The sequence below is a fragment of the Mugil cephalus genome, chromosome 7 (genome assembly GCF_022458985.1).
Source record: "Mugil cephalus isolate CIBA_MC_2020 chromosome 7, CIBA_Mcephalus_1.1, whole genome shotgun sequence".
Lineage (NCBI taxonomy): Eukaryota > Metazoa > Chordata > Actinopteri > Mugiliformes > Mugilidae > Mugil > Mugil cephalus.
This window is the reverse complement of record NC_061776.1, coordinates 11,122,708-11,136,380: the sequence shown is the minus strand read 5'-3', so window position 1 is coordinate 11,136,380 and position 13,673 is coordinate 11,122,708. Positions and strand designations below refer to the sequence as shown.

Sequence of the window (13,673 nt, the reverse complement as noted above, 5' to 3'; positions counted from 1 at the left end):
TCATAATTTATTCTATATAAACATTGATATAAATGTACACATAAAACATTAACAAAACGTTACTCAAAGTCTGGCTGGAGGAGGTTTTTATTGGATCTGATCTCAGGTCAGCATTACTATCATTCCCTTTGTCTGTTTTCTCCTGTTTATATGTATCAAAATTACATCAGTGTCTACCTTTGTAGTTTCCCAGCATCTATCTATGGAGTCCTGGCAAAACACAAGATCATATACAAGTAAGTAAACACCACAATTTAGACTCAGAACAAAGACAAATGAACAAATGAAATGGCAAACTGCAAGCAAACCCATTTCAGAAAGAGATAAACAGTATCTATCAGTCTATCTAAAGAGTGTGTTTATACAAAAAAAAGGAAAAAAACTATTAAAATGAATATGACTTTTCTTTGTTCTTTGTCAGAAAGAGAGATAGTTGACTTCATTTTTCCAAAGCCTTTATTTGTGAAGGCTGAAGCGGTTCCAGTTCCTGTGTTGATGCAGGTTTTGCTGCAGGTAAACACCAGAGAGCCGGCAGAGGGAAGGACATATGGAGTGACATCATGCTGAGTGAATCAAGCCCTGCAAGACGTCAATGAATAACAAGATGGAGCATGCAGCAGAAGCAGCGAGGATTAAAGACTTGACTCACCAGCACCACCAAAAACCAAGTCAAAGAACTTGTGTGTTGTTCGTATTGTTACCAAGCAGACTCATACGTGACATCATACTTTACAAACAAGATTATGATCCCAGATACAAAGAAATATAATAATGATGATAGATAGATAGATAGATAGATAGATAGATAGATAGATAGATAGATAGATAGATAGATAGATAGATAGATAGATAGATAGATAGAAACACTCTTAAAAAACACAAGTAAAAAGAAAGATAAAATTTAATTAGATTAGTAGTAGTTAGTATTTGGTAAAACTTTCCAAGGTGATCCAGTTGTTTGGTCAGTTGTATAGCAATAGTGGCATGGATGGCATGTTGTGTTGCACTGATTTTGGTAATTAAATGACAGAAACAACTGTTCAAATAAACCTCAAACTACATCCTTAAAAATGACCACCAAGTTGAATCTTTCCTACTGTTGCAACATAAACTGAACATTATATACGTAATTACAGTGTTTAGTACAGATTACATATTATATTTTTTATTAATGTCCACGTATAATTAATGAAGTAGTCAGTGAATATATGATGGACATTATGACACTAGATGGAACTAAAAGATTAGTTCCCTGACCGGGAATCGAACCCGGGCCGCGGCGGTGAGAGCGCCGAATCCTAACCACTAGACCACCAGGGACTATGTACGATACAGACACAGATCTGAAATTGAGAGGCTACACAGCTGTAGAAGTTTATAAAGTAGAGCAACCAGTTTTAACTACTGTCCCTTTTTATTCAAGTAACATACATATTATCTATCGTACTGTACACATCGTATGTTGTATACATATGACACTATTGTTAATCGATTATGATTCATTTTTTTTTACCAATTTGAGAAGAGTAATATTTTAATTTACCTTTAAACTGAACATACTGTATGCTCTCATATTAATCAAGAAAATAAATAAATAAATAAATAAAATCTACAAGATAAACTCATGTCGATCATCGGGTGAGTTACAGCTACAGGCCAAATGCCGCAGTACAAGTTAGATGAAAAATACAAATTAAATATTAAATATATTTCAATACATAGCAGAGTTACAGTTGTTGTAGTAAAATCTAACATTAATGGTAAAACCTGAAAAAATGTGAACGCAAATAACAAATCGAGTCAAAGGAACAAGTTCTTTCCAGTATCCCCTTGGTTTATTTTTTTATTTCTATGCATTTAATTTCAACCATATTTTATCGAATATGACAGGTGTGCTGCGTAAGTCACATGAACAAGTTTCTAAACTATTAACCTTTTATAAAACCCGAACCATCTGAGTATGTCTTGCTTCTGTGAACTGATCTTTCCAATCGAGTTTTTGTTTTTTATTTTTGACAAACTGTAGCTTTAACCAATGAAACAAGGGCTCTATTCACTCGTGACAGCCACAGCCAATCAGAAAGCTCAAACGCTCAGGTGGGCGGGACCTATCGGAACAGCTGGTGGGGGGGCTCATGTTGAGGGGCTCGAACCGAGCGGTTGGTTGCTAAGCATCATGAGGGTCCCTGAAACTCTGGTCTGGGCCGCTTTCCTCATCCACAAGGTGAGAGAGATCGCATCTGTTTCTTAAAAAATCTGTTTATCCACTTGCTTTCCTCTCGCAGAACGACGTGGCTGACAAATCCAGCTCATTCTCGCCCGAAGCCGTCTCGCGGAGCATTAGCTCGGATGCTATGAGTGTTAGCTTGCGGAGATCACCTGGAGATCTAAACATCACTCACCTTTTTTTATGTAGCTTTAATGAAGAAGGACTACTGCTGAATTACAGCACGAAGCGTACGACTGGCTGGATTTAATGAGTGTTAGCAGACGAGGAGTCGGGTAATGATGGTCAACAGCAGCTCTCACTGCGCTAGTGCCGTGAAAATATGGAAACGCGTCCGAAATGTGAGCCTGGGATAGGAAAATATGTCATGGCTGATTATAAAGCCGCTGACATCCTATCCATCTGTACTTTCACCTTCTAAGCCACACTACGTCTCACATTTGTCTCACATTTGACCTGTAATCTTTTACTTCTGGTGTGTATGTTGCCAGAATTTGACATTTTAAAGATACGTTCTTAATATTTTGCGGATCTTAATTAGTCTAAGCAATGTTGTAATAGTAGACATTGTCATAAAAAAGCATATTCACTCAGCTTATTATACTTTATTGTGTCAAGTACAACCGCACTGCAGCAAATCTCTGTTTTGAGGAAGTCTCAAAAGGCCTTAGATTATATCTTTCATTTAACTTTCGAAACTCAAACATTTTTTTTTTCCGGCTTATTATGTTCGTGATCAAATGTTTATGTTAAAAGTAGGTCACCAGGCTGATCAGTCCTTTCCTTTTCTTTCAGTCAGGTTGTAGCTCGGGAGATCGGCTCTAATAATGATAATAATAATGATAATAATAATAATAATAATAATAATAATAATGTTATGCAAAAGGTATAATACATCCATCAGGCCATAACATTAAAGATGAAAACTAATTAATTTAAGCTGTAATTTAAACCAAATCTCACCTCATGGACAATGGAGATGTTGAATAATTGTATTCAAGTTGTGTTCCTATTATTTAGCGTAGCCCACTCACTAAAATAATAAAGCTTAGGGAAGGGTTGTGACATCTGAATGCATTTGTTTCAAAATGCATTTCATCATCAACATTTCTGTCTTTTGCCAGTTTCTTCATCTTAACTTCAGCAACAACTCTTGTGCTGCTGGAAGTGTTGTTTGAGCCTGTGGTGTAAAAATATGACATAAATTATTACAAACCGTTCCTGGACATGTGAACTGATTTTGTGTTGTCAGGTGGTGGGAGAATACGGCATGGCCCACTTCAGTGACAAAGGCAAGAGCAAAGGAAAGGATTACTGCATATTCTTCAACTCGCAGTGGGCACGTTTGCCTCAGGACCTCAGCAAGGCGGTAAGTCACCAGCGTAGCTCAGCGTACTGCATCACATCTACACAGAACAGTGAGGCCAAACCTCAGCTAGTAAAGATTCGTAAATGATCCAAAAAATTATTTTCTAAAAACCTTGTGCAGGATGCTGAAATTTGATCTCTATTTTAAGTACAGATGACTTCCTATTCAGTTATTTTTGACTAATATCGCAATATAATGAGTTTCTCAAGAGGAACTATATTAAAGGTCATTAGAAGCACAATGGTCCGACTCATTTCCATAGAATGAGGAAGTGTTTATAACTATTAATAGTAACCAGTATCCTAAGATTAAAACAAGTATAGAGGAGTTATCATCCATTTGTATATTTAGTAGATCTATATTAGAAAACCTCCAGCTCTGGTTAATGTTGCAAACCCTTTTGTCTCGTAGTCGCGCCTCCAGATCTATGACTTGACCACGTCGTTCCTGTGCTCACCCTCCGAGGTCCCAGAAGGAGGCTTTCCAAACTACATCCCCATGGTGATGAGGGGCAACTGTACTTTCTATAAAAAGGTCCGCCTGGCCCAGATTAACGGGGCCAAGGGCCTGCTTGTCGTCAGCAAGGACAGACTGGTGAGACTAACGTCAGGGTCAAGCTCATTTTGGTCCATTACGGTACATGTATGTTTATTTTATTTTTTCTTATAGACACCGCCAGCAGGAAACGGGACTGAGTATGAGGAGATTGACATCCCCGTGGCCCTGCTCAGCTACTCTGATATGCTGGACATAAGCAAGGTGAGAGGGCAAGATAGCGCTGTCTGACTCTTATCGTCCAAGCGTCTCTAGAGTAGGTGCGGGTACCGATGCTTGGTAGCATAATGGAACCGGCGATTACACAAATGGTAGCAACCAAAGCAAAGTTTGTATGTTTTGCATTCGTTAAGCACCATAGTAGTATGGCACCGGTGTCAGATAAAACCCATCCCTACTCTAGAAGGAAAGTTTTTTTTAAGGTCTTGAACATTTTCCCCGTGCGCCCAGCCTCAGTAACCCAAACCATATCTACTCCTGTTTCTCACTTTTCTAACAGACGTTCGGTAAAGGACAACTGGTCGCCATGTACGCACCCAATGAGCCCGTGCTGGACTACAACATGGTGATCATTTTCTTAATGGCTGTGGGAACGGTGGCCGTTGGAGGCTACTGGGCCGGCAGCAGAGACAGCAAGAAGTGAGAAAACCCATGCTATTGTATCTCACTTACATTTCACCATGTACACACCCAAAGTGTAAAATCCCCTTTATATTTATAGAATGGCATACTCAACCTTTCTGTGTTTAAAATAAGTATTTTTATCATTCAGACAACTGCATTCATTAAAAATTGGAAAACAGGACACGGTGTTTGCTGTGCTGTGCTTTTAGTCCCAAATGCTAAATTTAAACCTAATATATCAGAGGAGCCATTGCTGGGAGAAATTAGTCAGAGTTTTCTTGGCCATGAATGAGTGCGTGATTGCACAGAATGTTTTCAGACCAAGAAGTCTTCATTGTGCCGCTGCAGCTCCACTAAAGGGCAGCGTTGTTTGTTTGAGGCCGCACGTGTGACTCATCGGCTTGAGCCAATCAGAGCCCTTCCCTTCTAACAGAGTTTCCAAGGTGACTGAGGGCACAGTCAGATGGGGTCTCTGACGCACAGGACCACGGGCAAAAAAAAAAACATTTTGGAATCTTAAGTGTTTGTGTTTTTGAACTCGGGATGTAAGTGGATGCCAGCCGGCCCCGAAAAACGCCGGTAAATATTGACTGAGGATGGGAGCGCGGTCATCCAGGACGCTTTGGCAGATTACCAAACGTCAGAACGAAGTTTACGGTTAAAGAAGTGACACTCAAGACCGAAGAGGCTACGCCAACAGTCTTTGCACAGATACTCACAGTTTAAGAGTTATGAAAAGTGTCCCTGGGTCACCCGGCCTCTCAGCATCTCGTTTCTCCTGCTGCAGGCGGTACATGAAGCACAAGCGGGACGACGGCGCAGAGAAGCAGGACGAGGAGACGGTGGACGTCACTCCCATCATGATCTGTGTGTTCGTGGTCATGTGCTGCAGCATGCTGGTGCTACTCTACTTCTTCTACGACTACCTGGGTATGACGGAAAAACACCCTCACATCTGTTCACACAATATAATACAACCACTAAACTGGTCTCGACGTGAGACAGTAGAGTGGTTTTAACTTGCCCAGTATTTCTGTCCTGACCTCTCAAAGCTTTTCATTTTTCCTGAAATCACTTTGTAGCATTTACTTCATATTCTGCTGAAAATGGCCGACAGTGATTTCCTTAAGAGACATATCATTTTAGCACAACGTCCCATTTAGAGGCCGATATTTGCGTATTTTACTGGTATTGGCATTGACTGATACATATATACTGTATTTTTTTTTTCCGGGAAGAGAGATGCTGCGCACCGTGCAGCCCATACATGGCCCCTCCCCCACTAACAGAGTGCATGCGGCTGGAAGCTGGAAAATGCTTGTACTCTACCTGTTTATTTTGTGTGCATATTCAATAAATGTTCATGTTTTTGATTAAATTGAGACTTGTAACATTTGTTATCATTATATAATGTAAATGGAGGCAGAAAACGGTATCGGATTCGGCAGCACATATCGGCTGATGTAAAACAAAATATCGGTATCGGCCCTAAAATATCAATGTCTGTCAGTCTCTAGTCCCATTATTGCATTTTTGGTCCTTTCATCTGTATCTTGTGGCTTTTTTTGTACATTTTACTAGACTGTCATTGTTTTGGTGGCATTTGCTCTGGAGTAATATCTGTTCATCTCCTGCTGCCGCTGTCTCCTCTCCGTTTAGCCCTTTGGGTGATCGGGGTCTTCTGCATGGCGTCCTCCGTCGGCCTCTACAGCTGTCTGTGGCCTTTCGTCAGGAGACTTCCTTTCTGCAAGTGCAGGTGAGGCTGTTTACGTCAATGTTTAAATAAACATTACATTTGATCTTGATAACATCTGTTGGTCCAACTGAATGGTGAGGTCACCTTGCTCCATTAGAAGTAATCCAGGCAGTTTCCTTATTATTATTATTACTACATCATTAATCATCAATTGATGGTAATAGTTAGTTACAGCCCGACATTGATGCTGTTTCCATGGGAGAAAACTGTGTCACGCTGAACCACCTTGTTACAACAGGGTCCCAGAGAACAACCTGCCGTACCTGCACAAGAGGCCTCAGATCCGCATGTTGCTGCTGTCGGCCCTTTGTATCAGCGTTAGCGTCATCTGGGTGGTGTTTCGCAACGAAGACCAGTGAGTGTCAAATTAAAACTTGTAGAGATGCACACACACGAAATGATATATTAATATTCCTTAGACACACCAGAGATCTGTCTCTTCACATAGACCTGAGCCCTATTTGCACGGGGCCAGTTTTACCTTTGGATCTCTGGTAATTTGTAATAATCACAGAGGTCGCCTGTGATCTTAATCCTGTGCGAATCGTCCGTGTCTGTGATGTGTAAAGTAAAAATTGCACCGCAAACAACCTACCTCATAACACAGTGGTCCTCTGATAACACTAATCCAGTGCAAATTGACATCTCTGTGATTTAGGGGTGAGTTTTTACTTTGTTGAGACTTGATTTTGGTTTGATTTTGCGAATTATGAAGGATGTGCTACAATTCAAAGTTTGGACAGAGTGGAAAGTTGAGATGTCGCTGAACTATTCACCCGAAAGTGTAGACGAATGAAACCATTAAATCAATCATTAATGTGTAAAGGTGGGTCTGATTTAAATACCACCAGGTCGTTGATAATTTCTTCCCCAGGAGAAATAGTATAAAAAAAATATTTGTTATCATCCTGACACGCAATAGAGTGAGATGGAAAGTAGCAGAGCCATAATTACGGATTGTAAATTGCAAATTGTAAAACGAATGCTCCGCACCAAACACAGACGTAGGGGGGTGATATATGCATCACAGGAAAAAACTAATCCCGTGTGAATAAGGCTGTAGACATATTTTTACATTCAAGTTTGCACCTCGTGGCAGAAATGGTCAAATACATAAGGCACGAACTCATTAAAATGCTGAGTAAAATGCAGAATGTTGGTAGCTACATGTGTTGCGTGTTGACACTGCCCTGTTTGTGTGTGATGAAGAGGTTGGAGGTCCAGGTTATTTTTGGGCCGGCTGACTCACTTTGTTGTTGCGTGTCCTCCAGGTGGGCGTGGGTGTTACAGGACGCCCTGGGGATCGCCTTCTGTCTCTACATGCTCAAAACAGTGCGGCTGCCCACGTTTAAGGTCGGTCGACGCGCTGACACGTCTGAACCGTGGTGTTTTTAAAGGGTTTTTGTTTGTGCTTAGATAACTAATACATGTTTGGGTCTCCTGCAGGCTTGCACTTTACTACTGACGGTCCTGTTTGTCTACGATGTCTTCTTCGTATTTATCACGCCTCTCTTTACAAAGGTACGCCAAGCACAGTTTTACTCGTGGTCGTTCAGCCGTCTGCTGTTACTCATTTTGCTCATTACCCTCCACAGAGCGGGGAAAGTATAATGGTGGAGGTAGCGGCTGGTCCCTCTGACTCCGCCCCACATGAAAAGGTGAGTTTGCTTTTTGAATTTTTCACACCTCGCTCCGTCTGATAATTCGTCCAACTCCAAATGATGATTGTCTTTTCTCCAGCTGCCCATGGTGCTCAAAGTGCCGCGGTTAAACTCCTCTCCTCTGGCACTTTGCGACCGTCCCTTCTCCCTCCTGGGCTTTGGAGACATCTTAGTACCAGGTAAGTAACAACAGATTCATCACACCACTCAAAAACCACTTTACATGGATCTGAATACAGGCGCTGTCTTTTGTAGATTGCTCTTAACGCCTCTTTGCTTTCCCCACTCATCAGGTCTGCTGGTGGTGTACTGTCACAGATTTGACATTTTAATGCAATCCTCCAGGATCTACTTTGTAGCCTGTACAATTGGTACGTACGTGTGAGGGTTGCAATTGGTGAAATGTTAACTGTCACGTCAACGATGGGCCTCATTGGGGACGGTGTCCATGTTACAGGTGGACGAGGGGAATAAAATATTAACAGTGACCCCTGTAATTTGACTTGACAACGTTTTAACCAATGTAAAGTCACAGCATGTGGCAACTCTCATGTATGCTTAAACATCGATCCGCCACAACATTAAAACCACTGAGAGGAGTAGTTGGTCAACAACATTGACCCAACTTGTGACAATTCAATGTTCTGCTAGGAAACTTTTTCCCAAGTTCTCAGTTTTTATGATTATTTTATTAGCTGCAGCTGTTTATTCTTCACGTTTATGAAGAATCACAGTTACGAGTTTCAAAGCCAGTCTACAGGCCTTCAGTGTTTTTCTATGGTAATGGGTAATGGGTATCTGATTGGTGCTACCAGAAGGAAAGGAAATCAAGTACATTGATCCAACTGGGGTTTAAAGTACAGTCTCTGTCTCATCTGTGATGTAAGATCTCCTCACCTCTCATAGAGGAAGAAATCCCGTCCGAACGGAGGCTCTAGAGGTGAAACCTGACTCTGACTGCTCTGTTTTCTGTCCCGTCAGCGTACGGCGTGGGCCTGCTCATCACCTTCGTGGCGCTGGCCTTGATGCAGAAGGGTCAGCCGGCCCTGCTCTACCTGGTGCCTTGCACTCTGCTCACCAGCCTCACTGTAGCGCTGTGGCGCAGGGAGTTGCCCCAGTTCTGGACTGGAAGTGGATTTGTGGTGAATACCAGTTTGATATGACTGCCTACCGCGGAAGAACAAAAAGACTTTAGAAAAAGAAAAAAGAGAAAAAGAAAAACAGTCTAGTTTTTAATAGTAGAATTACAAGTTGAGTAAAACCCTTTAAATAATTCCATCCATTCCAACTGCCTCTTTCTGTTCTACTGTCCCACCTTCACTTGGTTCATCGCTGCTCCTTTATTTTACTGGGTGTGCTCTAGTCTGCTGCTGAGGCCTCAGCTGTCTGTGAATGTCACTGCAGGTATTCTATCTGGGCTTTACACTTCAAACATTAAAACATCCTGATCTCACTTAATGCTGCTTTTGTTGTCATTTCCCTAGAGACTTTACTTTTTTTTTTTCCTGATTGATAGATGAGCGACGACTAACTACAGCCTCGCTATTGGTGCTGACAAGGACGTAGATTATCCTTTTTCTTTGAACAGCATGCCCTGTTTGCTTTGCTTTTTTTTTTTGGATATGTTCTTTATGTGTATCAGGGACTTCTTTTCTATCGCTACATACAGGAATACCTCTGGCAACAATATCTCCTTTTAACCTGTGTTAATTTGCTAAAGACAGAGGAATGACTGTATATTTTTCGGTTCTTTTTGTCGTCTATTCAGCTCTTCTGTGTACGTTCATTTTTTTTTTTTTAAATCTCGCTCCTTAGCCTCAGCTCAGCCATTTCATACACCTTGTACTTTCTGTCCCCTGCAGCCTGCCATAGTCCTCGCCCCAATCAACTGTACACAAACCACAGCGCCGCAGACAGAGGAGCCCCCGGCCACGCCAGAGCCGCAAGCCACAGAAGAGCCCGATCCGAGCGAAGACTCCACCCTGCAGCCGCCTCAGGAAACGCCCCCGGAGGAGAGCCACGAAGAGAAGAACAAATCTAACTGAGACAACTTCTAGTACGGCTTTATCCATTTCACTCCATCTTCTATGTGTTCAGGGTTTTTTTTTATTTTTTTTTATTTCTCAGTCAATTACCTTTTTAAGTACGGACGTTTATTTGCACTTGGTGCAAAAAGGAAAGAGCAGATCTGTGTTTTTTAAGAAGGGAGGACGCTCAATGCTGAAAACGGCAAAGCACAAAAACTCCCGACACCTTCTTCTGCGTCTAACACTCTCTTCATAAAAGGGAATTAAAAAGTCAAAACTGGAAACTACCCACAATCATAAAACTCTAAATATTCCTATTACACTAGGCCTCGGAGCCTCGGTCACTGAAAGTTTGCCGCTGTATACTTTTGTTTTAGTGGACTTGTTATATTTTGTGGACTCAAGAGGTACGAGTTAATTAAACCAAATGTTTCAAAAATTTGAGTCATTGATGTTAATACAGGGTTACTGCAGTTTGGAACAAGAGAAATGAGACTTATGAAGAGCTTCTTAAGACCATTACGGGTTAAATTTAAGACTTACACCAAGTACGACAAATACGGAAATCCAGAGTTACTTTTAAAATAACAGAATTTATTGTGGACAAATGGCCCAGAGACCTGTGAGATAAGATTTCTTTTGATAAACTCAGAGTTAACACACAGAATTAACTGTGAACGCCACCAACGCATTGGACAAAAAACAAATTGAAGCGGTAAATGGACGGAAGGATTTAAGACTTTATCAATGATGCAAAATCTGCTCATATTTAAGACTTTTTAAATTGGCTTTATCAAATTTTAGACTTTTTAAAGACCCTGTAATTATATAATATAAAGAAAAAACACTGAAGAAAGCTGCTATGCAATGAAGCAGTTAAGTAGCATCCAGTTTGATGAGTGAATAATAGAAGATATTTCTGATTTTGATGCTTTTCAGGGTCAAACATTTAAGTTTTTCAGCTGTTATGTGGCATTTTCACATTCTAATACTTAAAAAACAAAAAAAAAGATGATTGACTGATCAGTCACTACTTATACCCCTTCTTCCCTTTCAGTGTTTTGTTTTTTTACTCATAGAACGCTTTAATACCAGCTGTGACGTCTCTGACCAGAGACGAACAAACAAATAAGCTTCTCTCCAGCACTTTTTTTTTTTTTGTAGTGCAGCACTTTGTCGCGGGTAAAGAAAAGCCACGGAGGCCATTTTGTTTTTTCTTCACGTGCCCACACACACACACACATCTGCCAGATTGTTTTAAAAAGTTGTTGGATGCAGCCACAGCTGCTCCAAAGCTAATCAAAGAATTAATTTGAAACACACTGTTCACCATTAGTCCTAAAAGCTACAAAGTCTCTGGGCTGAAGAGTTTCACACCCTTTAAAATGTGGTGCTATCGCGGTTGTTGACTGAGCCAAAGTGAGCTGACTTTTTTCCCCTTTCCCTCCCATAAAGCCTACGTTTGTGTTTTTCCCCCTCATGTTCTGGTGTATTTTGTTTAGCATGCTATGATTTAGATTTTTTACCCTTCATGTGAAACTATTGTATAATCTACAACCGAAACGTAACGACGAGCTGCGCGACAGAAGGAAAAGAAGAAGACCAAAGACTCATCCTAGGGGTGCACTGCGGAGGAAGAGAGATAAAAGACGAGCCGGAAAAGTTGAGACGATCGAGGTACTACGCAGATTACGTGTATAATCTATAGTGCAGACTTTGTATACATTATTGTTGACAGTTTTATTCCCCCAGTAGTTACTCTTATTGTCTTAAGGATTGGTTTTGGCCTTTACTGTGTCCGTGTCGACAGGTACAGTGGAATGTGTTGCTCTATGAAAACCTCGAATGCTGTACTCAGAAACGTGCTGCAGTTTAAACGTGCGAACCGAGGACCGTGTGTGACCGGTTGTGTTACAGATGTTTTTATTATTTTACATAGCATTTGCACAACATTTTGTAATTCACAGACCAGCCGGCGTGGTGGTTCTTGTATTAATGTGTTTATGTATGATCTATAAAAGGGTTTGGAGAAACGGTAGACGATGATGTTTTGGTTATTTGTTCCGCTTTTATTTTTTTGCAAGTCCAGTATACAAGAACTTCTGATTCATTTACTTCATTTACAATGCAGTTGTTGAGCTTAAACAGAGTTTGGGCAAAAGAGAGCAGCTTAAATGTCTGAATGTGCGACCCTCGCTGGTTCAAAAAGTTCAGGAGGACATGAGATTATTCATTCACTAGTATGGTTTGTTGTCACCAAGTGGTTTTTAAAGCCTCTGTTGAGGAATGCATATAATAAATAAAACGTTGTATTTGACATTTGCTGTGTTGCTGTTGTGTTTTTTTGGATGAGGCCTGTGTTAGTATTTAGATGTGTGCAGTCTGAATGTGTCCTTTCACTGTGACCGGCAGCTCTGAAAAGTCCCTTTGCAGAGATGAACATCGGTCTGACAAAGAGCCTCTTGTTGCTTCGGTGCAGTCACTCAAAGTGGAGGATGGAGAGAGACTTAGTATTTACTCATCTGATTGACTAACAGGACGAACCTCAAACTTCCAGCTGGAGCTCAGTTTCCGATACGTCTCTCCCCTGCATCCAGTGATGCTTCTAGTTTTACCTAAATGGTGTTTGGAAGTCGGGTTTAATATTTCTGACTGCGGTACGTCAGGAAAAAAGGCTCCAACATTATCTTCAGAAGAACTACAGCATATTACTGCAGTGAGTCTGAAGTCGTCTTTGTGTTCACCACAGATAAGTTAATCAATAACGGCTGCTCGTATCGGCCTCTCAGAGCCCCTGAAAACAGGAAGTCAGTGTTTCAGCTGATTATTTTTCTCGGTTTGTAATTGGTTTCATCTGTAAATGTCAAAATCATACTAATTATGGTCTCATGTAATATTATTGAGGAAGAAAAGCATCAATTGTCATCGATTTCAATAATGCCTTCATAAGCCTGTGTCAGCACTTTTTAAAATGTCACAAACACCCAATAATAATAATAATAATAATAATAATAATGATGAGAGTAGAGTGGCATTCTAAAAAGAAAGGAACACAGTTGTTGAAGTCTGTCTTAACACAGCTCTGCTTGCTGCTTCACTCCACCTGTTCTGGACTCATTCTGCTGTATGTGAAGTTTATGACCACTACAGTCTGAGTCAATCCCTTCAGACGTCCATGTTGAAATGTCCAATTTTGAAACAGATATGAACGTCTTTCCAGCGCAGTACATATCTGAGTCTGATCTTTAAGTCTTAACGAACATCCTTTAGTTTCTTTCCTCCCTCATAAGGAGACTTGTAAAACTTGTAAAAGTTTTTTAAATGTCTGCTGCAGACATAAAAATCTACAACCTCGGATGACAAAAAAATGCAGTTCCTCAATTGTCCACCAGAGTCCGACTCCGAGCGTGAGACAACCCATTTAGACCTATAAAATAAACTTGAAAACAAAAAG

The 13,673-nt window shown here is 40.8% G+C and overlaps 1 protein-coding gene and 1 non-coding gene across 3 annotated transcripts; one reads left to right on the top strand and one right to left on the bottom strand.

Moving 5' to 3' along the window:
• Positions 1–1,248: 1,248 nt before the first annotated feature.
• Positions 1,249–1,320, bottom strand: trnae-cuc. The gene has a single exon. It is a non-coding gene; the product is annotated as a tRNA-Glu (tRNA).
• A 791-nt stretch (positions 1,321–2,111) lies between these two features.
• Positions 2,112–12,536, top strand: sppl2 (signal peptide peptidase-like 2). Of its 2 annotated transcripts, XM_047589700.1 has the most exons (16): positions 2,112–2,224; positions 3,480–3,596; positions 4,008–4,190; positions 4,266–4,355; positions 4,651–4,790; positions 5,563–5,705; positions 6,435–6,531; positions 6,770–6,886; positions 7,803–7,884; positions 7,978–8,052; positions 8,127–8,189; positions 8,272–8,371; positions 8,486–8,563; positions 9,174–9,334; positions 9,556–9,596; positions 10,055–10,313. In XM_047589700.1, exons 1-16 carry the CDS (start codon positions 2,177–2,179, stop codon positions 10,062–10,064), a joined length of 1,545 nt encoding a protein of 514 aa, XP_047445656.1. In that variant the 5' UTR covers positions 2,112–2,176; the 3' UTR covers positions 10,065–10,313. The 2 variants fall into 2 exon arrangements, with proteins under 2 accessions (XP_047445656.1, XP_047445655.1); XM_047589699.1 differs by lacking the exon at positions 9,556–9,596 and having other exon boundaries at positions 10,055–12,536.
• Positions 12,537–13,673: the final 1,137 nt, after the last annotated feature.